The 25557-nt window shown below is 41.6% G+C and overlaps 4 protein-coding genes across 4 annotated transcripts; 2 read left to right on the top strand and 2 right to left on the bottom strand.

The window, feature by feature from the left end:
• Positions 1–685: 685 nt before the first annotated feature.
• Positions 686–2830, bottom strand: LOC116265168 (uncharacterized). Its single transcript, XM_031645711.2, has 2 exons — positions 2511–2830; positions 686–1362 (listed from the first exon to the last, which is right to left on the bottom strand). Exons 1-2 carry the CDS (start codon positions 2752–2754, stop codon positions 1202–1204), a joined length of 405 nt encoding a protein of 134 aa, XP_031501571.1. The 5' UTR covers positions 2755–2830; the 3' UTR covers positions 686–1201.
• Positions 2831–8354: 5524 nt separating this feature from the next.
• Positions 8355–13334, top strand: LOC116265779 (uncharacterized). Its single transcript, XM_031646687.2, has 2 exons — positions 8355–8725; positions 12613–13334. Exons 1-2 carry the CDS (start codon positions 8595–8597, stop codon positions 13076–13078), a joined length of 597 nt encoding a protein of 198 aa, XP_031502547.1. The 5' UTR covers positions 8355–8594; the 3' UTR covers positions 13079–13334.
• A 1967-nt stretch (positions 13335–15301) lies between these two features.
• On the top strand, positions 15302–16863 carry LOC116265780 (probable calcium-binding protein CML11). Its single transcript, XM_031646688.2, has one exon. It carries the CDS (start codon positions 16105–16107, stop codon positions 16594–16596), a length of 492 nt encoding a protein of 163 aa, XP_031502548.1. The 5' UTR covers positions 15302–16104; the 3' UTR covers positions 16597–16863.
• A 945-nt stretch (positions 16864–17808) lies between these two features.
• LOC116266275 (plastoglobulin-1, chloroplastic-like) lies at positions 17809–24900 on the bottom strand. Its single transcript, XM_031647422.2, has 3 exons — positions 24248–24900; positions 18487–18682; positions 17809–18310 (listed from the first exon to the last, which is right to left on the bottom strand). The coding sequence occupies exons 1-3, from the start codon at positions 24814–24816 to the stop codon at positions 17996–17998; spliced, it is 1080 nt and encodes a 359-aa protein (XP_031503282.1). The 5' UTR covers positions 24817–24900; the 3' UTR covers positions 17809–17995.
• Between the last annotated feature and the right edge of the window lie 657 nt (positions 24901–25557).

The following is a 25557-nucleotide window of genomic DNA, read 5'->3' as shown; positions in this document are numbered from 1 at the left end:
GCGCAAGCAACTCCACTCGGAAGGTTAAAAGAGAGTCGTCATCAGATTCACTCTTACACATGTGTTGCGAAGGTGCGCGCATGCGCACACACTTCTTTTGCAATTTAAAAAATCAAAAAGAAATCACCACCATGTCATCCACCGACCATGATAAGAAAAAAAAAAAAAAAAGGCCATTTCTTCCACCAACGAGATCAAAGGCTGAGCCAGCCTGCAATTTTGCCTAGGCTAAGCAGTTCATACTCATATAAGATTCCAGATAGATAAGCATCTTGTGGTTACATCACATGAGCAGAGCGGGTCATGTACCTCGAATGAGCCCGTGTTCGCTCCGCCATCATCAGCGTCTACGCAGTGGGAGGACGCGCGGACTCACGAGCAAAAGAGGTCCCCGCTTACCATACATCAGGCACCATAAATTGGTCGATGGCGATCCTGCTCTGCTCTGAGTGGCTTGAGAGGACAGAGAGGGCGGACGGAAAAAGCCGTCAGTCCCTACCCAATTTTTTGAAGTCGTCCATCGTTGAAACGAACGACATCAAAGGCTGTTACCGCAATGCCACCGACTGAATGTCAGCTTCATTCATTCAACACGGTGTCGCCGTTAATAATACAGGAGCCAGGCGCCTGAAAGTTGAAACAACATCTGCTACAGAATTGCTGAAATGAGCCCAGACAAAATCAATTCATAACAAAACTATGGATCATATTAGAGAAACCTTCATTTAACGACAAGCATCATTTCTTTTTCATCACAGAAGGACCGGAGATTGCAGCTACTGCAGGAGAAAAGGAAAAAAATTACAGCGGAAAGAGAGGCGGGACACCACCAACGGGAACCTACAGCGGCGGCCCCACCAACAGGGAAAGTAATAGCCTCAGAAGTGCAATAATTCATAGGCCCACTCACGGGCCTAAGACAGCTAAGCTCAACGGATAACGCAGGTCCCGGGAAGCAAGCACGTGTGGCGTTGCTCCCTTCACCATGTCTCAGCACGTAACACGAGGAGCGGAGAACGGCAGCGAAGCCCGGACTCCGACGCCGAGCCTTTTTTTTTTCTTTTCCTTTCAATTTTTGCGTTTTATCCAGCTATCTGAGATCATCTCCGGTGAGAGAGCGAGAAAGAATGGGGAATATAAACACGTGCGACAGAATGTGGCTCGGGCGTTCTACAAGGAGATGAAGGATCTTTCTTAATCACTAAAAGGCGGCGAACTTTCTGTATCGATGGTGTGGAGTGGACGGCGTCGCAGCAGCACCCTTCTTCGCCGCTTGCTGTAGACTGCGGTGACTATAGAGCGCCATGAAGTCGCCGTGCCTCCTGTCGGAAAATAGCTCCATATCGGCGATCTTCGAAGCATCTGCCAAAAAAGTGAAAAAAAAAAGGTTGAAGCGGGAATCAGATGGAAAAGCAAATAGACGCCCGAGACGAAAAGTGGAAAAAGAATCCGGAAAGCGTTGGACGCCGTTAAAAGCGGGTGCAGAGCTTGTGAATTAGAAAGCGGAAGATTCGATATCCGAGAACGAGAAATGGTTCAAAAAGGGAAGAAAATAGAGAATCGGATGTTGGATTTAACTCACACGGAGAACTAGTTTTTCCGTTGGTTTTCTTTTTAAAATTTTTAATTGCTTCAGATACACGCCTTCCTTTCATATTTCCCGGAGCATAATCAGCTGACGTGAGGTGTGAAATACAGAAAATCAGAGGGATCGCAACGGGCCGAACGTGAGAGTTCGAAAGCAAGGTCGGAAAAGTCAGAGCGTCAGAAAAATTCGTGGGCGACTTAGATGTTATACCCCGTAACAAGCAATATGCTTAGGAAAAATTATGGAAGAGATCATGGAAGAGAGAAATGAACAAAAATATCATTAGCGAAAATGCGTCTGAGAAATGAGTCTGTTCACAACACGATGAATCTTTTGCGTGAAAACCGAAAAATGAAACTATATCTTTGGAAAGGCAATCAAGACCGGGATATATCTGAAACCGCGTTGTACGATACGCTTTATCTGAAGACTGAATGCATATTGGGGAATCGTCAAAACGAGGACTAAAATCCAGACAAAATATAGCAAAGACTTGCCTGCCAACGGTTCAGTTGAATTAGCAAATAAAAAGAACATCAGTCCTGTCAAAAAATTAACAAAACACTTTCATTTTGAGAAGTGCAAACAGGGCCTTTCTCAAATACACGAAAAAAAGAGTTTCCAGAAACGCAAAAAGGACAGGATAACAGGAAGTTCAACAGGAATTTCACGAGGGAGCGAATTCCCTGTTGCATTTCCATTAAATAAATAACGGATTCGAGATGGAAATGGAAGCATTCAGAGAATCACGACAAGAGAGAGATTCCAGTTAATCCCTTCGCATATTACTCGAAGAATCGGCTACGACAACGAAGAAACAAGGAAAAGAAGACCGACTGGGAAATGAACAGGAAACGGAGAAAAGAAACCGGTTAGCCGATGACCGAGAAAGTGCCTGCCTACTGCCTAGAGTTCTCCTCACCTTTCTGGAGCGGATCGTAGGAAAATAGGTAGAGAACGAGAATGCAGAGGAGGAGGACGCAGGGAATGAGGTGTACGCATCGCTCGCTTCGGCAACCCGCCTGCCGCGGCTTCTCCCCCTTGGCTTCCTCCACCTCCTCCGTCACCTCGTCCTCGTCTCTGCGGCTCCCTGGGGTTTGCTCTCCCTTCCCGCCGGCGGTCGGCGGCATCCTCGAAGGGGAGTTTGACAGGGAGAGTCTCTGCATTGCTGCCGGTCGGAAGACGTCTCGTCGCCGGAGGGTCAGGGAGGAAAATTATCGGAAGGTAAAGGGCGTTGACGCTCCCGTCATTAGCTGGCACTTATTAGGCATTTTATAGAGGAAAAATGACGATTTTACCCTTACCTTGAGCGGCGCGTTAGTCCAGCTTGATTCGGGTGAAGTCATTCAATTCACCGCGCAAATTTTAAGAAATGTCAGGGGTATCACTGTAAAACTGCCTTACAAGAAGATTTACCTGCCAAAAATAAACCAAAGGATGTTTTAGCCCAAAAAAACTTTAAGCGATAGGGTTGCTTATGGGATTGTACAATTTATTATGCCTCCTCACTTGCAAATGAAACCTAACTCTTCGAAAACTGGTAAAATTCTCTTTCTTTTACAGACTCAAGATATTTTAATTTTGGCATTTTTTTATCCTCAAATTTTTAGTTTTCTCATTTTCTATTTACTGTTTGAAGAAAAAATGTCGATATTTGGTCCCGAAAATTTGTTTCTACTTTTTATGAAATTTGCAGATTTGGACGGTTAAGCTTCTCCATAATTATGAGAAGGACAAAAAAATTTGTTAGCTTTTTAGAAACTAAGTTTTGAGCTTTTGTATTTTTTAATCATTTTTTAATACTTGGCATTAAAGATAGTGCCTGATAAATTAAATTTAGGAGAAAAGGTGGATCCTGAATGAAAAGTGAGTGTCTCATCTGAAACGTCCACAGCTCCACCTGTTCCCCACAAACGCGATGAGATGGACGTCTTGGCTTGTTCTTTGTCCAGGAACAGCTTGCATTGTTTCAATCATCTTTTCTGAAGCATCGAATTTATTATTAACGAGTGAAAGGCGGAGATAAATTCTAATCACGTTCTAATGATCTAAACCGAAAGCTGTGGCGATGTCAAACATACAAAGCTAGGAACAAAAATGTCCCCGTTTGATTCAGAGTGTTGTGGGTAAACTGTCTTGTGCTCTGACTTGCAGCCAATTTTCATGCTTCAGCACTTTGTCTTGTTGCAAATCTACCAAATGGGAGTGTTTTTGTACCTAAGATTTTATAAATCTAAATAAAGATGATGTTAAATCAACAATAATGTAAAAATTCACTAGTCCGTCTTTTTCTTAAATTTTTACTTAGGAGAAACCACTACTATGGGCTGAATAAGGGAATTCTTTAACCGATCGACATCGACAGGAGTAAAGCCTGGAATTTTTTATCGCAAGAGTCAAACTATAGTTTCAAAATTTTAACAAAGGAGTCAAAGTAGAATTTTAAAAAATTTTCATATATATATATATATATAACCATTTTTTTAAGATTTACATATAAACAACACAAGAAAAAATGCTAAGAAATTTAAAGATCATCCAAGGAGTTTAGAGGACAAAGAAAGACTTAACGTATCAAGGTCAATGCTAGAAAAGAGATTAAGTGAAGGATAATTTGAGTAGCTGACCGGATCCAAATGTGGATGGGTATGAAGCTGGTGGGTGATCACGACCAGCTCAATGATCAGCTTCGGTATGCGATACCCAACAAAGAAAGAACTATAAACCAATACAAATGGCAAGAAGGATGTCAATTATTGGATTCCAATCAGAGATACTTTTATTCATATCTACTTTTTTGGATTATTAGGATTCAAACACATATAATATGAAAAAAAATCATATCTGAATCTGAATCCAAAATCCTATTTTACACTCCAAAATTCAGAGCTGATTTTTTCGGACAGATTTTCAAAATATAACCGTGTCGAATACAAGAGATTTGTTTAGAACTAAATTCGATTTGAATCTGAATCCGAACCTGATCAGGCATTTATGTATATCCAAATTGGATCATATGTAAATTTTAAATCTAAATCTGATATGAGTTTCTTAATCAGGGCATTAATTTTTTTTTCATATCTGATTTTTTCTAAACAGTTATGTCAGATATCGAATCCAAATTAGACATGTTAACAACCATAAATGGCAACGTCAAACTACGCTTATAAGCCTGTGAGTTTTTTTTTTTAACAAAAAAAAGCCTGTGAGTAAGCACGAGCAATATTTCATCCTACCGCCCAAAGAAAAGCCGAACCTCCCACCAAACCCTTCATCCCCTTAGGGTATGCCTACTTTTGGTGCCCAGGGGTGCCGTCCCCACTGTGATTAAGCCCCAGTATGGAGCCATCATCGGTCGAATGCCATGCTGCTTGGGATGTAAGTGACCTCCCTTTTACAACACAAAGAGTTGATGCTCTAGAGATTCAAAAGGAAAACTAGCCACTTAACAGCTCTCTGTATCGACCATTGCACGAACCCCCTTGGAAATCTAAAACAACAGTGTTCTTAAGATATTGCAATGTTGATAGGCACCTGATTTTTTGGGAACGTATCGACATATAAGGAATATTGATCAATTTGAATATGCTCCCATTCAAATCAAAGCCCTTTTGGGGTTCATATTGATTCTTGAAATATATAGATTTACAAATAACAAATAGAATGAAGGGAAACTCACTGCTTAAGGAATATAATGTGAAGGCAAAACTAAATGCTATCGCCAAATATTGGGCAAGGGGCATTAAACTCCCAACAAGTTTTATCAAAATGTTTGAAAAAATTTATAACAAGTTCCTTGGGGGAGAAATGGTAGAGGGAGACCGTCACATGGGTATTATAATGACTTCACTAATTAAAAGCAAGCAAGGAGGTTTAGGCTGACTCAATAAATTGGTGGAAACTAAGTAATCTGGTTTAGCATTTATTGCATGCAAGACAATAACCAATCGACATTGACTAGACTGACTTTGTGAGGCAAAGATATTTGTGGCTTGCGGACAAATAGTCCATTCTCTCTCGAGCATCTGCATCTGTAATATGAAAAATTAATGTGAGGAGGATGTCAATGTTTGATGTATTGGGACAATACATCATACAATAACATCCTGTAAATAATACCAAACAACCCCTGAGAGGTCGTTTGGTAGCATGAATACACTTTGTGAGTGTTTGATGAATTTACCCCAATGATTTGAGGAGTTTCATATAACACTAAAACTAAGTGTTCATGAATATGCTCCAATCTTTAGGCAGGTTCATGAAACACTTTATAAGTGTTTCATTTGCTAAACATCTCCTAAGGGAATGAAGAATAGTCAGATTAAGGCCATATATGTGCTAGAGGATAAGGGGCAGCTCAAGGGCAGGACTTTGGTCTCGTAAATGGAAGAAAAGCAATTAATTAGTACGAGTGAGTGAATGATGATTCTAGTTGTCCAGAGTCACCTACCCATGTTACCAACACCGTCCATCTCAAATAGATGGATGGTTGAAAGTAAAACAAGGGAAAAGAGGCGTAAACTAATATTAAATGACAAAAATACCCATCATCTTTTTTCTCATTGATTTTTTCTTAATTGTCCATCATATTGGATCAAATAGCCCTAATTAGATGTCCAGAGTCACCATTTAATTTTCCAACTAATATAATGTTGGTAAACACCTGTTGCGGTGTTGATGCTAAAGCTTCTATCAGTCAAACAGGTGCTCTTAGATGTTAGTAGGGAGGAGTTAAGACTTAGTGGCCGTTTGACAGCAATAACATTTTGTGTGTATCATGAATCTCCTTCAAAGATTGAAACAGACTTATGAAATAATAGTTCTACTATTTCATTAATTTGCCCTGGTTCAATTAAACAACTTCAATTTTTCAGATAGATTCATGAAATTCATGAAGTCTACAGCAATTAATCTCTAAGCAGTCAAAGGACACCCAAAAGGAGATTGAAAATGGCGACATTGAGGCAATCTGGAAAGAGGCTCGGTTGCAAGTGGAAGTGTGACGACCTTTAGATATGAAGGAAAAACCATGGCGGCAAAAGGGCGAGAATTCAATGGATCCGCGAGGGAGATGTCGACACAAAATTCTTTCGTGCCATGGTAAAGGGACGGCACAGGAAGAACAAGATTCATGTTATGACTAATGGAGACAGGCGTGGAACGAAACTGGAGGAGATTTTTGACAAAGGAATAGCCTACTTCAAACGGCTGTTGGGGAAAGATATGGCGTCTGGACACATTCCGATCATTGGTGATCGGGGGGTTTTATGGTAACTGAAGAGGACAATGAGAGACACAATGCTATGTCTGCTGGAACGAGAGTGAGGCTGCACAGATCATGTTCTTTTGAAATGCAATATTGCTAGAAATGTCTGGTGGCAAGGGGCAGCTTTGAAATGGTGGCGCAGGAGAAAGTTTAAACAGAAACTTCTACTAATGAAATTTTGGAAATCATGTTGCCACCTAATCTTATGGCTTTCTTGGAGACTACAGAAACAACATGAAGCATGCAAGTAAAGGAAAAATAAGGCAGGCTGCTGTGCAAGCGTGGAACATTTGCAGGGAACACCTTCTGGCTATAAACTGGAAAGAAGAGGATTCTAAAACAGTTCAAGGATGGCTGGGACTGCACACTTTGTGGGGAAGCTAGAGATGGAATGGTGATGCTACTGTTATATTCCATTTAGCAGTTTGCTACAGGAACCAACACCTGGGCGTAGCAGTGCTTGAAAAACATGAGGAAACAAGTTTCTAGAGTGGCATTGTGTTTTGGGGACGCAGAAGCTCTATGCCTCACCAGCATCGTTTCTTCTCCTTCATCTTAAGCAGAACAGCCAAAGCTCACGGCGGGCAAGGAAAATGCTTATGCTAGTTAACGATGAAGAGTGGAGACAAAGACTGCAGGGCTTTCTCTCTACAGTTGCTGAGAAGAATGCAGGAAACCAGGAGAACAATGACTTCTCTGTTAACATCAAAGTAACTATATAAACTTGATATGGATCCATCCATCTACCGATACGCATTTACCACACAGATGGGGAAGTTGGATCTTTCATTCAATATAATAATCAAAATTTAGACAAACATTTGGGAGAATTAAGAGAAGGTCGTTGTTGCATGTCTTGTTGGATTAATTCATTGGAAGGACATATTTTGGACCTTGATGTAGAAGACTCTATAGGTACTTAACAAATGCCTCTTTGAAGTTTACCATTCCCATGGAAGTTAAACAAACCAACAATAATTCTAGGAAGCAAAGAATGCATTTTTGTTCGTCAGAAAGAAGGCGCTTCCACACAAGGCTTTCAAAAATCAGTAGTTCTAACTAAAATATTGCAAATTAGCTTCAAGACTCCAAGCAGGTTGTGTTTGATTCCCCATAGACATGGGAATCTCAAATCTGTGATAGATAAAACCCATTGTTTGATTTCAGCTTCTACCCCTAACATGGATTTCAAATCCACACTTTCATGTAAAAAGTGTGGATTTGAAATCGAATGGGGGATGGAGGGTCGAACTTAAAAATCATGGATCTCAGATCCACGGTAATCAAACACAACCTTAAAGTAGGTTGAGATGGCGAAAGAGCATCCCAACCGTTGGCAAGAGAGGGTTCGGGTTTGGTGACATCCGGCGTGCTGAAGATTTGATCCAGGTGGTTCTGGATCCATGTTCCAACCCGAATCCACTTCTATGGATCCGTATCGGATCCATGACGTTTCTAAATCCAGGGGCATAAGGGCCGGGCAAGGCTTTCTACAGACGCTGCTCTCTAGCTTTTTCGGGGAGATGGCGCGAAATATAGGCGCCCCGACGACGATCGCGCCACCTCCAGGTCCCTAATTTGGTGACTGCAACTGAGATCGAAGGAACAAAGGAGACTTTTCTCCTTCATCTTCTTCGCCTTCAGCCTTTTCTTCACTTTTCTTGCTCCTCAAGCAATCGGAGAAGGAATAAAACCGGAGACAGAGAGAGAGGGAGTCGGGGAGAGAGATAGGGGATAGAGATGGTTCTGTGGGAGATCACGGTGGCGACCGCCTACTTCCTTGGGCTGAAGAGGACGTACAGGCTCGCTCTCAGGATTCAACGCCGGCTCATCGGCCCCACCCACCCCAAGCTCCGGGACTTCGCCCACAGGTCTCTCTCTCTCTTTCCATTTGGAATTTCTCTCGAATTTGCGATTTTGGGTTTTGTTTGGTAATCCGATGTGAGACCTCTGAGCTGCATGGAACGCCCTTGCTTGCTTTATGTTACCTCCTTTCTTAGATTGACGTTCCTCAGTTTCATTTTCAGTGGCTTATTTTCACGTTTGGATGTCACCGTAGAATCGGATTTTTTTGGAAGGACGTTTGGAGCCAAACAGTATTTTTTGTATTCTGTCAAGCGAAAGGGATTTTGTGATATTTTTCCTCCGTCATCGTCTTCTTCTTTTCATTTCCTGGCTTTTTAAGCATACGCGCACTAACCGTATTCATCATGATCGATGGCCTTCGTAGTTCCCTTCACTTCATGGTGATGTTTAATCTGATCACACTGATTACTTTATGCTGCTTTAGAAGAAAAAAGAAATAGATGGTTCCTCCTCCGACATAAACCGGGGGATCGTTTCATTATGATGATCATTAAACAGTCGCTAGTAGCCTAATCCATTTTTATAATTTTTCTTCTATTCATTTTGAGCACCTTAGAGACCTATAAGTCATCAACATTATCATACTTGTTGCTACATGTTCTGTCATCTGCTTCCTCACGCACCATAGCCGTCATCCCTCGGTATCATGCTCCTCCTTGCTCTAATTGTCACCAACATCGATCATTGTTACTTCTACAATCTCTTGTTTATTCTGTCTTGGCCACTAATTAGGGCAGCTTCATGAACTCCTTTTGGCTTTGGAAGTTTCTGTCAACTTTTCTGGGACTTTTTTTAGGTACCGAGACTTCTTGTCTTGACAACACTTATCATTGTGGTACCTAGCACAAAAAATAAAATTTTGTTCATTTTTATGGAATCTAAACTCTAGATCCAATTTCCAATTAATTCTTTGAGAGCTGATTGGTAAGAATGCTTAATTTTCTTTCAGTTCCCGATGGCCAAAAACATATAAAAGTTTTGTGTGGCTGAGATTTTCAAAAGTGCCATGCTTTCTTGATTTCCAGTTAAAAGGAGAACGGTGTGAATGTTAATGTGATATCAATGAATTGACCTTGGCAATGCTGTTGGAGTTGGATGGCTGTCTTGACCACTGTCAAGTCTTGCTAGTGATTGTTCTGTTTCATTGCGAACAACTGAGCCTGGTTCTTTATTGGACCATTGATTGATCTGGTTTGGATATTTCCTTTTTGATCATGTAGTGACTGCCATGAAGAAATATTTGAAGCCTAAAATAGCTGGGTCAGTTTATTTGCATGTTGGAGATGGTTGAAGTGTTTCACAACCCTGTGGTTGCCTTAGTTTGTGTGGGCTATGTCTTGCTCTGTTATACATCGTATGAAAGAAGCAACTATTTTCCCTGTTGTTGCATTCCTCTAAATGTGAAGCCTGGGCTATACAATCTGGGTAAAGAAAGTCAAACCTCTTCCTTATCATCTTTCTTCACCCAATTTCAAGTATGACAAAGATGTACCATGCATGATGGTCCCCTCCAACCCCGCCTACAACCCCACCACCCACCCAAAGGAGTTTGATGTGATTTACAAGGATTTCTTCTTTAGGCACGTTTGATTGCCTAAATAGTGCTTATGGGATGTACTTTCACTAGGCTGCTTACACCCTGAATCTGGGTAAAGAAAGTTCGACCCCTCCCCATGGGCTCTCTTCTTCCGATTTCAAATATAAAAGGATGTACAGTGATGAAGGAGACCTATGCACCTGTGTTTAATTGCTTTTAGTACCAATCAAATGTGGTCTTATACTGTTCTTGTAGATAAGGGAAGAAGAGTGTTTAAAGAAATAAGCCACATTTTGAATATTTCTGGAGTACTTAACCAGCAGTTTATGGAAGTGTGACGGTTGACTAAAATAGAATGTTGATATGGAGGCATGGACTGATTGGGCTACATTTGCATGGTGCTGGGTCATGGTGTTAGATATGTAACTTTGATGGTCAATCTCCTGTTTATACTTCTTTGGAGATTCTTCATGGGCATGATATTTTTTGAGTTTCTAATCATAGATCAATGCATTTGATACTTCAGCCACAGTTCTTTTTGAGTACTACCATGCTGCCTAAATCTGCAGGACGAGAAGAAAATGAAAATGTGAAGAAGAGCTCATTGCTGTTCCAGATTTCAATTTCTCCCATCTACATTCACATTTTACCAGGTCCAAGGGCTGGTCAATGGTGCTCCCAAGAGGTCTACGATATCAATTATCATGGCCTTTTCCAAATAAAAAGCATTGGACAGGTTATGTAGGTCATCAGATACCCTGGCTTTATACATTCCCTGTAACAGGTTCAACCTTAGAGCCCTAGTAGCACGGAGGCAGTAGGTTTTGGTTTTTGTCCACTGTGATCTTCCTCATAAAGTTCTATTTACAGTATCTTTTTGGTTGAAAGGTTCCAAGACTTTTTTTTTTTTATTATGTTCTAACTCTGCACATGATTCGGTGCTGTATTGGTATACTTTAGGGCATGTTTGATGCTCGTTCGCAATGAAACAGAACAATCACTAGCAAGACTGGAGGGACATTAGGTTGCTTGATCCTGAAAGCAATTTTTCAGCCAGATGCAGGGGTCTGACTGAACATCATGAAGTTTTTCCAGGATTTAGTTTCCTGGATAGTTTCACAGTGTCTTAGTAAAGATGCATTTAGATGTTTTGTGTTATTTAGGCCTGTTTTTGTTCTTCCAACGCACTTTCAAGCCTGGTAGTTGCTGCCTTTCCATTTATATGCGCAATCTGATAACACACACACACACACACACTGCATCAACATACATTTCTGAAAATGGTGAGTCCATATATGTTTTTATGAGTATATTGGCAACGGCAAGTTTGTGGTTTAGCTTTAATGTAAGTTATGGTCTTTAGTTGTTGCAACTTCATGACAAAAGTGCATTATACATCACATGGATGGAGCTGCCCAAGAAAAGAAACTTCAAAAAGTTTGGGTGCAGTGTATATATATATATATATATATATATATATATATATGTTCTGAAAATGGGTCTAGATTTTCAATTTTCTTTCCCTTCATGAAAAGGAAAATTGGAAAGAAGAAAGGGAAGAAAAAGTTGGTTAGAGAGAGAGAGAGAGAGGAACAATAGGGACAGGAAAAGCCAGTTCCAAAATGGGACTGGTTGAGCTCATGTCCCAAGTCTATACATATATATATATATATATATATATATATAAAGAAAAGTTGTCAACACATATCCAGCAAATTCACGGAAAAATAAGAAACAAATGCCCTTTTGCTCTTTGGTATTTGCTGAGCAAGAAAAGGCATCACGCAATAATGCATTAGACTGTACTGGAAAGCACACTTACAGTAAGTAAACTTATCAAGAGTAAATAGAAAAAAACACTATGCGAATGTATAATGTATATGACTATGTTCTACTAAAATTGCTAACGACTAAGACCAGCATTATATTTTATAAGCTAGTAGTGCATACAAAAATGCTTGAAAAGTACCCACTTTTTTCATTTTAATTAGAGTGAGTATGTCTGACGGAAATAACATGGCTGTATTAGGCACATACAAAGTATCTATTACTGTGTTGGTTACTACAGCCTCATCCTAAGTGCTGCCACTGGTGAAGCACCTTTGTAGGAATATCGCTATTGCATAGCACCTTTGTACGAGTATCTCTATTACACTGTTTGTATTCTATTTTCACACTCCTTGTGTTTGGTCCTCACGATTGTGTGTTTTTTCTGATAAGACAGACACTGTAGTTCTCCGTAACCCAGATGCATGACCAAAATGTCAACAAAAATGCTTACTGCTAGCTGTATTCTGCTTGCCCTTTGCCCTTTGCCCTTAGCTTACAGTGCTTGCTGCTATAATACTTCTTCAGGCGCACTAGGGCTGTTTTTGACATGGCTTTGACTGTGCATCGCAAGGTCCAGCAAAGAGACCTAGATGTAGGTCGGAGCCTTGGCAACTGGATTCTTCGATGGCTTGACCGCATGAGGCCATCTGCTCAAATTCGAGGTGAACCCACTCCCGTGAAGTCTCAGGAACCCAGAGTGGCAAAAACCATTAAGGATTCCCAGCGGGCTACGGGCACCCATGGAGCAAACAACCGTAAGATTGCAGGTCAGGATTCAGATGGTCGCGTGCTTGCAACCCCAATGAAAATAATGTTACCAAGGTTGTCCCCAACAGTAGGGGCAATTCTGCACCCACAGAAGGCTTCTGGCATCTCAGGCAGCCATTACAGGCACATCTATGTCAACACAGGACATGTTCGTGCTGGAAGATATGATGGCATATTTCGGAGGGATATTGCACAGTGGATGCAAGTACGATATGGGGATTGATAACGTTTTTTCCTCACACATTTGTGCTTCTCATTTTCTGTATCAATCATGCTGAACTTCCCCTAGATTTTTTTTAACCACAAAGACTGAATGTGGTAAGAAATTTCGATTTGAGGGTTAGGCAATGACTTGTGAATAGTTGTCCGTGAGCTTTTGTTGAATAAAAGTCTGGTCCCCAGTGATTGTAACTTTTGAAACGGGTGTAAAGGTGCTCTCCCCTTATTTGAAAGGTAAATGTCTGAAATTTGGATTTCAATTGGTTCATCCGATTGTCGCTTTCTTTGAAACTAGTGGCTTGGCAGAAAATTTTAGCGCAATGCCATTCTTAATCAGGTTCTGTTCTTTTAGAAGTACTGATTGTTGTTGATTGGTACTGTTCCTAGGTTTCAGTATAACGTTTTGTTTCCATGAAAACTGCAAATCTCAAATGGCGTTGGAACTGGGCAGTGCCCCTCTGATCTAGCTGCATTAGATTTTTTCTATTTTTCAGTCGTTTGTAATTTGTCATAATGTACGTAAAAGACGGTTTATTTGACAGAATGACATGAATTTTCAAGCCACAAAAGTTGAAAGTCTATGTGCGTTGGTTATTCAAGATTTTAAGATATTTATATTCATGTATGATCCAAAAATTAATGTTCACCAAATAATGTAGCTCATAACCACAAGGTTTGATGAAGAAGAGAAGCCATCATTAAGAAAAAATTATGCATAAGATGTGCTAAAAAATGTCTTGATATGTCATGCGACTGTTTTAAATGAATTGAAACCTTTGTTGTATTTTTTGCATGATTCTACTGTAGATCCAGATTCATATGCGGATCAGCACATGTGAATCTCAATGGTTCAATGCGTATTCCATCCCAAACCCAACTACATTTCTGTCTTTCTTCGAGTTTCAAGTCATTTTGATGAAGAGACCAAGATGGATGAGCACATCACTCACTGTTTCTGTATAGAAGGTCATATTTTACACACGATATGGCTCGTTGGACCTGTAGCTTCACCATTGCAGACGTCTTACACCATTGCAGAAGTCATCAAGTTGAGGGGACGTCATGCATTCGAAATCGACAAGATGGAGTTTCACTGGTTATAAGTATTTTTTTTTTGTTATAAGAAATTCTTCACTCATGTGACGAATAAGGAGCAAATCTGTATGTTCCCAAACACCTTAGACCACACATTTGGTCTCACAGAGTTGCAGTGCGTTGAAGACCTAATCTATACACTTGCCCACAATTTATAAAGCTGCTTAAAATCCTTGTTGTATGCATACTGTTTTATCTTCTCTTAAACACTTGAACCAGGGCTTTCATGTTATCTCAGTCGGTCGATTATCATGACCAACTCAAGCACAGGTTCTTCCTCGTGTGCCTTCAAAAAACAAGTGAAAGTTCCAGAGTTCTAGAATTATGGGCTGATTTTTGTTATAAACTGAAGATTCGACATCATCTTTTCAAACTTACATCAGTGAGCTCATTTTTTGCTGGTAACTGTGAAATAAGGCCCTGGGAATTCAAGCTCCATCCAGCTGAAGAGGGAGCATTCACTACTGGTTATCGAAGGCTTCCACCAAAATTAGGAGCTGACTGCAGAGTAGCAGAAAATTCACGAATACAAGACCCAGTTACCAAATTACGGCAAAAACTCAAGCTCCTAAAGACACACTTTTCTGTAAGTTTTTTAGATTCAAGTTGTACGGAATTTCATGGGGGGAAATGCATACATAGTTGGTCGGGTTAAGGGTCTATTAATTATAAGTGGTGTTATGCTCGTGTCTACATAGCAGGTGACCTTTAAGTTGATGGGTGTATCATTACGATGCCAATGCAACTGAGGAACCTAAAACAGAGAAAATGGAGGATTAGAACTTCTATCAACCTACCACTCACCGGAAAAAAAAGGTTGTCAACGTACCATTCACCGGAAAAAAAAAAGGTTGTTGCATGAACAATATTGATATTGACCATTTGTAAACACACACACACCACTGACCAGCTAGATGACACTTTTGGGCTAAACACCTCGTAAGTAGTAATAAGTATTTTGTAAAAAAAAAAAAACTGGGGAATTTATACAATGAAAATTTGCTACAACATGATCTCCTTTTAGAAATTGAAGTATGAAACTGGCAAAGAAATGCTCTTTTTTTTAGAAATTGAAGTATGAAAGTGGCAAAGAAATGAAACATTGACAAAGGTGCGCAACGGACGTGACCTCAGGGCTAACGTTCGAGATCTCCCGCCAACACACTCTCTCTCTCTTTCCCCTCGGTGCCTGTGAAAAGAAGATGACGAGACACATTACCGAAACGGGAAAGGAAACCTCATCAACAACGGAAAGACGCGTCCCCCAGATCAAGAGAAAGGCAGATCCGAGTCCAAAGGATCTCCGTGGAAATCGGAGTTACGCGGGATGAGTCTCATCTTTCGGATCTACGACAGCGCAAGGAGGCGGGCAAAAAGGAGGAGGATAAAGAAAAGGGAAATTCCCGAAAGAACAGGACTCCTCTAGAAGGGATCCTCGAATGGTAGGGGGAAGAAGTGGGGAGACGGATTGAGAACTTCACAGAAGGATGCACGGCGACTCAGACCGGAGATCCGCTTTGCCATCGGAGAACCCGCTTCTTTCCGGTCACTGAAGAAACATCGTTTTCTGAAGAGGTCGGATGCTTCCACGTTTGAATCGGGAAGAAGACGGAGGAATATTATCAGCACGGAGCGAGATGATATAGTGTTGAAATTGTTGTAAGCGCAGATACTCAATCCGAGGGAATTATAAAGCAGAAGACTGGTTATTTTCTTTTACTTGTCTTAGGAGTGAACGGAGAAAGTGGAGAACGATCAATCGTGCGAAACAAGGGGATTTCTCCAGCAGACGCCTGAACAGAAGGCGTCGGCTACAATCGACGCGGAAGACGGTAAAAATCTGACGGTGGATCCGTGAGGCGATCCGGATTGAGGATACAGCCAAAAGCTATCAGGCCTCTCTTTGCGACCAAAAGGGTTGGAGAACTGGAAGCAATGAGCGGGCAGGATGGGGTAAAGCTGGGCGACGAGCAGTTGGCGGAGCTCCGGGAGATATTCCGGTCGTTCGACCGAAACAACGACGGCAGCCTGACGCAGCTCGAGCTCGGCTCGCTGCTGCGGTCGCTCGGGCTCAAGCCGAGCGAGGAACAGCTCGACGCTCTCATCCAGAGGGCCGATACCAACAGCAACGGCCTCGTCGAGTTCTCGGAGTTCGTTTCCCTCGTCTCACCGGAGCTCCTCTCGTCCAAGTCACCCTACACCGATGAGCAGCTCCGCTCCCTCTTCAGCCTCTTCGACCGCGATGGCAACGGCTTCATCACCGCCGCGGAGCTCGCTCATTCCATGAATCGGCTTGGCCACGCCCTCACCGTCGAAGAGCTCACCGGCATGATCAAGGAGGCCGACACCGACGGAGACGGCCGGATCAGCTACCCCGAGTTCGCCAAGGCCATCACATCTGCTGCCTTCGACAATTCCTGGTCGTGATCGTGGTTTGGCTCCTTCATTGCTCTCTGGGCGCTGACGAACGGGAAGAAGAAGAAAGTCGAGTCCTCCTTTTCTCTAAATTCAAACCTTTGGTTTCCTTGGTTTTTATCAAGTTGGGTCGACCTCTTTTGTCCGTCTGAAGCTTGTATAGACAAATTCTCTGCCCCCTTTTTGTCCCCACAGACGGGCATGTTCATTTGTTCTGCGGAAAATTGTGGATGTTCCTGTGTCTGAGATTTCTAAACTTGTCCCCTTTGTCTTTTCTCCTCTTCAGCTTCTTCTTCTCCTTGCTATTGTCTCTCCGGGAGGTTTTTCGGTTCTCCACTTTCATAAAACCTCTTGACGCAAGGCCGATAGATATTTTTATTTTTTCATTTTCAGATCAAATTGATATATTTTTTAATTTTGATACATGTTTAACTTAGGTACAGCATCCTAGATATAATACCCAGAGAAATCAAACTAAAAGATGCATACCCACAAAAGTCAAATGAAAGATAACACTTCTAACCAGCCAGCTACCTTATGCCCCTTGAGGCAAAGGGCCAAAGACAATAGACATTTAAACTTTATAAGTATATATGTGTATGTGCACTATGCAATGATTATGTTGTTTGTGGGGCTTGCGTCATAAAGTTCATAGATCAAATCTCAACCCTTCTAACTTGAGATCAATGCATTTAAAAGATAGTGGTGATCATAAAGGGGTGTTTGACGGCACTTCAAACTGGAATTAAAATGAAAACTCTAGTTCTAGTTTCATTTTTAATTTGATAGTCTAGAGTTTTGAGTCTAATTTTGAAAATGATGTTTTTGACAAAATCACAATTTAAAGTTTAAAATTGCTAGCAAGTTTTTTCTACTAAAAGTATCAAGTTTAATGGATGGTGAAAGATGTTTTATGGATGACTTTCCTGACCACGACAATGTTAAAAGATGAACTTTTGTTAAAAAAAATCTAGCATTAGAATTTATAAATTACCACGCTTAGAAGATTTTGACCGTGCAAAAGAGTCCTGATTAATACTTTCATCCGTCAGATTTTTAATTTAAGGAGACCATTTCTGCATTGCTTGTTTTTGCTGAGGGTGATACCATTGCTTTGACAGGAGTATCCATGATGAGCAGAGATTTTTTTTTTTGCTGGTTTCACCATAGAACACGAACGAGTAGGCCATGACCTTCGACGTATTTCATCTGCTTTGAACGGAATTCCCTACAAAGTAGGCTATACTACACTAAACACCATGCATTACAGCAGTAGTATAGAAAACCTCTATAGATACAGAAACATTACATAAATAAAGAGCAGGTCACGTCCGCCAAAGTGGTGCATACATGCGTACTCCTTCCGCCTTCAAAAGAGAAGAAAAAGTACAAACTGCAAACTTTTACTCCATTACTGCTGCTTCAGTAAAGGGCTGCCTTCCTTGACAAGGACGAATAGTCCTCCATCTCCTCTGGAAATTCGCAGATCATTGTCGAGATATGTTGTGACCAGCCACGACTGTGATCTCTCACCGGGAATTGGAACTTTAAGTGGCGCCTGCCCAGAGATTGCTCTTGAAATGTTGGTCACGACTTCTTGAACGGGAGTCAGTGACTGTTGTAAAGGCGACAGATCCACCGTCTGCCCAAAGGCATCAAAATTGGGTGGTAGGTCTAGAGTTGTTGATAACTCTGGCGGTTGGAATATTCCTTCCTCAAATTTTACCTGTGAATCTTATGTTTGATGAGCATGTGCAGAAGAAGTGCCGGGATAAATGAACAATGGTACGTTGGTCATGAATGCCTTAAAGTTGAGAAGCTATCCCAAGCAATAAGATTCTCAAATAAAAATTCCATAATACAATCAATAGACAGAGAGAGAGAGAGAGAGAGAAAGAGTACCTGTACTCTTGAGGGGCTTCGAACCTCAAAAGATGCAGAAGCGCTGAACGAAAGGGTGGCAAATGGGCTTGAGAAGACGGCAGTGTTTAGGATGTTAAGGATGCTGGTGTCGATTGCTTGGGATATCCTTTTAAGTTTCAATAAAGGAGTGGAACCCACTGCTATCAGCGGCAGCAGCTCTGAGAAGGATGTATACCTATTGGGTGTAGAACACAAATTACCAAGTCAGAGAGCATGCAAAGCAGGCGACATGAATCATTTAAACAAGCATCCGCCCCAAAAGAGAAGATTTCAATAACACTCAAACATAATGTATTAAAACAATGCTGCAAAACCATGCCGGTACAACAAATAAGCAGATATCCTTTAACAATTCACCCAAGAATTACATGGTAACTCTCTCAGAGCAATATATACCTCGTAAATCAGATGATAAATTCTGAAATCTAATCCTCCTACTCACTAAGGTAAAAGTTGATTTCAACAAAAAGTAGAGAAACTCATTCACGTTTGCTTTCTTAGGGGGAAGACTGTTAAAAGACTGTTGGGGTTCCCACAACATTATGAACACGATTTTCTAAGAATTAGGTGAATAGCAAAGAACATGTGATCTCTGTGTGTGAGAGAGAGAGAGAGAGAGAGAGAGAGAGAGAGAGAGAGAGATAAGATTTTCAAAATAAACGAATTTGCAGCAAACTTCATCGCCTCGCCTTAAGTGTTAGATATAGATATGACATATTCAGCAGTGCCACGCATAGTAAGTGCTACATATAACTATGGCATATTCAGTTGTGCTTGAAAGAAAGAGGAACAATGAGAGAGAAAGAGAGAGAGAGACGACACAAAGAATGGCTAACTCTCTTGCGTTGTTATGCAAGGGATATCTTCTCCTTATATAGTGTGTAGCACGTTACAAGGTATGGAAAGAATACAACACTTCAAGAAATATGAGATAATTACAACCTGTAAGGAAATACACCATAACGATTGAGAGGAAGGGGAAAGAAAAGTTTGTATTCAAACTTTTCTTTCCTTAGTTGGGTTGCTCCTCCAATGACGTTTTCTCCTTGCTAAGTTTAGTGGATTTGATTTCCACTATTCCTCAAGGAAGATCTTTTACATTGCCAAGGTTAGTGGATTTGATTTCCACTGATTTCTCCTTGACAACGAGGAGGATCTTTTACACACCCTCTCAAGCTGAGCGTGGCAGGGACAATGCTCGGCTTGTCTCTAAATTCTTTGAATTTTGCATATCCAAGAGGTTTGGTCAATCCATCTGCTACTTGCTCGGGTGATCTAATAAAGTTGATTGAGATATGTCCCTTTGATACATGATCTCGCACAAAATGGAAATCAACTTCAATGTGCTTTGTCCGAGCATGAAAAACAGGGTTTGCTGCTAAGTATAATGCACCTATATTGTCGCACCACAGTATTGGAGTTCCAGTGCATGATATGCCCAACTCAATTAGTAGAGCTTTCAGCCATAAGAGTTCTGCAGCAGCACATGCGAGAGATTTATATTCAGCTTCTGTACTTGAACGAGCCACGGTTCGTTGCTTCTTAGATGCCCAAGAAATAAGATTATTACCCAAGAATGTTACACACCCTCCTGTTGATTTCCTATCTTCAATACTTCCAGCCCAATCGGCATCAGCAAATGCACTTAAGTGAAGATGATTTGATTTTTGAATGCGTAGTCCAAGCTGGCTTGTGCCCTGTAAATATCTGAGAATGCGCTTGATGAGCCTCCAGTGGCATTCTAAGGGTTGATGCATGTATTGACATGCTCGATTTACTGCAAATGCCACATCCGGACGTGTGAGGGTGAGATATTGTAATGCTCCCACCACGCTCCGATAGAGAGTAGGATCTGAGAACGGAGCGCTAGACCCTGAAACATGGCCGGTAGACATAGGGGTTTGGACCGGCTTGGCATTGGTCATGTGAGCTTTCTGTAGTATATTGCTAAGGTAGGCTCCTTGCCGAAGAATCAAACAGTCGGGCTGCCTGGTCACCTCTATGCCAAGAAAATATGATAAATTTCCCAAGTCTTTGACTGAAAAAGATGCTCGAAGTTTGGCGAGAGTCTGATCTATGAGAGCATCGGATGATCCAGTGATAATAACATCATCAACATAAACTAAGATATATATCTTTTCACACCCTTGGTGGAAAATAAATAGAGACGCGTCTGATTGGGATACCTGAAAACCAATGTTGCTGAGAAAAGTGCTTAGGCGTTGATACCATGCTCGAGGAGCCTGCTTTAATCCATACAACGCTTTGTTGAGTTTGCAAACATGAGCCGGGAAGCGTGGATCTTTAAACCCTTCTGGTTGGGTAATGTATACGTCTTCATTAAGAACGCCATTTAGGAATGCATTATCAAAGTCGAGCTGGCGAAGAGACCACGCATGTTGGACAGCAATAGTGAGAATGACGCGAATTGTAGTGGGCTTAACCGTGGGACTGAAAGTCTCCAAATAGTCTATCCCAGCTTCTTGTAAAAATCCTCGAGCGACCAGACGTGCTTTATACCTTGAAATGGAACCATCAGCAGTGCGTTTGATCTTGTATATCCATTTAGTATCAATAATATTATACTCTGGGCATTGTGGAACTAGATTCCAAGTTTGATTTTTATGCAGGGCATCTATCTCTTGTCTCATAGCGTTAATCCAGTGAGTAACACTTTTGGCTTCCTTGAATGTGGCTGGCTCCTGCTCGACTCCCTTCTTTGTTTGAGCGGAGAACGTCTTGGGTTTGAGAGAACCTGTCATAGAACGAGTAACCATTTTATGAGGTGACGCACCTGTTGTAGGACGTGTGACCATTCTATGTAAGTGTGTTAATGATCGTTGAGCAGGGGTGATGATGTCTTGACTTCTCCTTGTAGATGGTTGATCTGGAACAACAGCAACATGTGATACGTCTTGCTGAGTGTGGATTGCTTCGGTCTGAGCCTCACTTGGTTGACCCTCTATATTGATTGCTGGAGAGATGACGACACTTTCTGTATGAGAGTCGCTCATTGTGATTTGTCCTGAGTTGGTTATATTGCACTTACTATGAATTTGTGAAGCCCACTGTTGAAGATCAGCTTCTTGAAGCGAGACATCACTTGTGTTGCTAGAGCCTCTAGAGTGTTCATCAAAATAAACATGACGAGAAATTATCACTCGCCTTGATTTAGGATCTAGACATACATATCCCTTGTGTCGACTCCCATATCCAATAAAAATGCATGGAGTTGTCTTTGGCTGAAACTTGTTGTCATTAATCAACGTCAATAGTGGATAGCACTTGGATCCAAAAACTCTAAGGCAGCTGTAATCTGGAACTTGATTGAATATCATTTGAAATGGTGAATTTCGGTCTAGTTTGAGAGTAGGCAGCCGATTGATTATATAGACTGCCGTTCTAAAGGCTTCCACCCAAAACCGATGGTGAAGTTGAGCATCATGAAGCATGCTTAATCCGGTCTCAACTACATGTCGATTTTTCCTTTCTACAATCCCATTTTGTTCGGGTGTATATGGACATGAAAAGCGGTGCATAATTCCCTGGTTTTCCAACTCATTTTCCAGAATGTTATTGCAAAATTCTCCTCCATTGTCTGATTGAACAGTTTTGATAGTGGTTCCCAATTGGTTTTCCACAAGAGTTTTGAAATTGACGAAACACTGATATACGTTACTTTTATTTTTCAATGGAAACAACCAAGTAAAGCGGGAATAATTATCAACAATCAATAGAAAATACTTAAAACCATCTTTGGACTCTACTGGGGCTGGTCCCCAAACATCCATGTGAAGAAGTTCAAGAGGTTTAGCAGCATGAAAAGACGACAAAGGAAACTGCAACTTATGCGCCTTTCCGATTAAGCAATGTTCACACACCTTTTTCGGAATAGGACTGCTTATTGAGATGTAACTGAGAGCATTAAGCAAAGATACTATGTTCCTATTTGCATGTCCGAGATGCCGATGCCATTCCTCATACGACCCTCGAACCTTCTTTATTTGTTGAGCCACACACGCCTTCTTGATGTCATCACTAGGTCTGGTCTTTACTTGAACCGGGTAAAGACCATTACTAGTTTTCGGTCCTCGAAGAAGTATTGCTCCTGTCTTGTGATGGAGTGAATTCAAAAATGCAGTGAATTCAAAAATGCAATCGTTGTCAGATGTAAAACGACCCACAGAATCAGATTGTGTGCTATCTTGGGAACGTTATGCAAGGGATATCTTCTCCTTATATAGTGTGTAGCACGTTACAAGGTATGGAAAGAATACAACACTTCAAGAAATATGAGATAATTACAACCTGTAAGGAAATACACCACAACGATTGAGAGGAAGGGGAAAGAAAAGTTTGTATTCAAACTTTTCTTTCCTTAGTTGGGTTGCTCCTCCAATGACGTTTTCTCCTTGCTAAGTTTAGTGGATTTGATTTCCACTATTCCTCAAGGAAGATCTTTTACATTGCCAAGGTTAGTGGATTTGATTTCCACTGATTTCTCCTTGACAACGAGGAGGATCTTTTACAGTGCTACGCATGGTGCAGAAGTAGACCTCTCTCTCTCTCTCTCTGTGTGTGTGTGTGTCTTTTTCTCACCCTTGGTCTGTTCCTGCATACTGAGGAACGCTACTGAAAATATTTCCTAATTTAAAAGGTTAAGATGGGTATGTTGGCTACTTATCAGATCCTTATATTGGTTAAACCCAAAGGGCATGCATCCAAGCAGGCTGTATCATACATTTCAATCAAAGCTTAAATGGAAGAAGAACAAAGTACAGCAACCCCGAGTTGCTTTACCAAGGTGGAAGAACAGAAGGAACCATCTTCTAATATTTTCTAAGGAAACCAATAAAGCTAGCCTGGAATGCTTTTCCTCGCTTGCAAAGGGACATTCCACTAAATGTACGGTGCAAAAGAGACCAACGGTACGACAAAGCCACTAGTAATGCTTTTGATGCCATCAAGTTGATCTCAATCGCCGATGAGCTCCACAGTTGCCGTTTTAATTTTCCTAAGAACAAATTCCATTAAGAAACGTGGACAACAGGTGCATGTGTGTCAGTATGTAGATCTTATCCGGAGAGAAATCATATACTGTCATAATCTACACTGATTACTGAGTGAAGCATTAAGAAATCAGAGAAAAGTGCAGGGTAGGAAGTCTCTCAAATGTCTTCTTTATGTTAGAAGTAGCATGAGGAAGACTTTCATTTACATATTTCAATACATAGTTCTCTTTCCTCTGAAAGACCGGCAAGGTGAAGGTAAACTAGGAATGGTGCAGTTCTACTCTGGACAGAAAAGTACATTTGACTAGCTCTACCACAAATACAATGTCACTTTGTCGAGCAACTATTAAACAAATTCGCAGAGCAACCTCCCATTCCCCTCACTACAATTACCTTATTAATCAGTACCTCGTTCTTTCATCTTTAAGAAATGTACATTCAATTGCTTAAATGGAAAAAATCAAAACAATACTTCAAAATCATGACTTCTAAAGTGCTTAAGCCCAAGCTTACAAAACAATTAAAAAAATCATGCACGGAAACTGAACTGTAAACTAAGATGCAACATGTTAAATGGACATCTGAATGGATGCCCCATCCCGATTGATCGACCAAAAGACAAGGAAAATTGAACCGGTATCTATAACTATTGAATCAACCAAGCCAATACGAAGTAAACATTGTCAAAATCATAAAGCAATGAAAGGGAAGGAAGAAAATACGCTTACACAAGAACCCAATTTCCGTTGAATTCAGGCGCCTCCACGGGCGCCGGAGTAGGGTTCAACGCCTCCAACTGGCTAACCAGCTCCACGACCTCTGCCCTCACTTCCACTGAAGCCCGCAATCCGAAATCCGTCCCCTCCACTGTATCCACAAGACTCTGCTTCAGCTCCCCAATCGCATTATTAGCAGAAATACTCCCGTTTGCCGACACATAATCCCCGGCACCGTCGCCACCTCCCCACTCGTCATCGTTCACCGGAGGGTCTGCCCCTGGAACCCTAACGCTCTCGGCGGCGTCCTCCCCAAGCTCTGCCTTCTCGCCCCATTCGTCAGCTGTCCTGCCCGCCGATTCGCTGGAGCCCTTCGGCCGACCGGCGGCTCCGCCAGAGAGAGGCCCGACCGCCGGAGTTTCCCCGCCGTCGAGGGCAGAGACGAGGCGGAGGAGCGGCAATCTGGAGGAGGTCCGAGGGAAGGAGAAGAAGGGAAAGGAAGAGAGACAGGGCCTTTGCTGGTGGTAGCGGCTTCCAGGGCTTTTCAGAAAGAGGGAGGCTGTTGATGAGAGGGCCGCCATTATTTGTCGCGAAAATCGCGAAAATGGGAGAGCGAGCCAAACGGGAACGAGGGAAAGAACGACGACGATGCTCCGCGCCACGAGGGGGAAGATTTTAAATCGCTACTACTGGACATCGTCAACTAGTCGGTATTGTCCCTTAACATTTACAGAAATGACCTAAACTGCCGAGTGTGGCTTTGTAGGGGCTTTATGGGAAAAGCAATAGTTGGGAAGGTTCTCGACCCTACCGTACTGTCGCTGTTTCCTCTGTTCCCGGGTTTGGTGTTGCTCGGTTCGGATCTGGATTTGGTTTACCACTTTTGCCTCATTAGATTCGGGTCCAGATCTAAGAACGATGGCCAAACCGAAAGTTTCAGGTCGTGTTTGAATAGATGTCTAACCATGATGGATACATATGTATGGAGAGGGAGTTTCTCTGGTTATTACATGTGGGTAGAAGATAGAATAGGCTGTTAGATGCAAATATTATATCTAATGTTGTTTTAGCTTTTCATTAGAATGTGCTACCTAAGGAAGTTCATAAAGAAGAAGCAAGCAAAGATAAGGCAAAGTTTGAACCAAGGGATTACGCTTCAAGCTTCCCTTAAAAAAAATCTTGCATCAAAAGGAAATAAACCCAAAATATGTTCTAGAGATTTCTACTGTTGTAATCCTTTTTTGAAACTTAATGAAGGCTTCGACAACTCTCGTGAAGTGTTGAGAGGGTTTGCTTTCTCCGTAGACGTAGGTGCTTGCACT

The sequence above is a fragment of the Nymphaea colorata genome, chromosome 12 (genome assembly GCF_008831285.2).
Source record: "Nymphaea colorata isolate Beijing-Zhang1983 chromosome 12, ASM883128v2, whole genome shotgun sequence".
NCBI classification, from domain to species: Eukaryota; Viridiplantae; Streptophyta; class Magnoliopsida; order Nymphaeales; family Nymphaeaceae; genus Nymphaea; species Nymphaea colorata.
The sequence above is the reverse complement of the archived record's forward strand: the minus strand, read 5'-3'. Positions and strand labels throughout refer to the sequence as shown.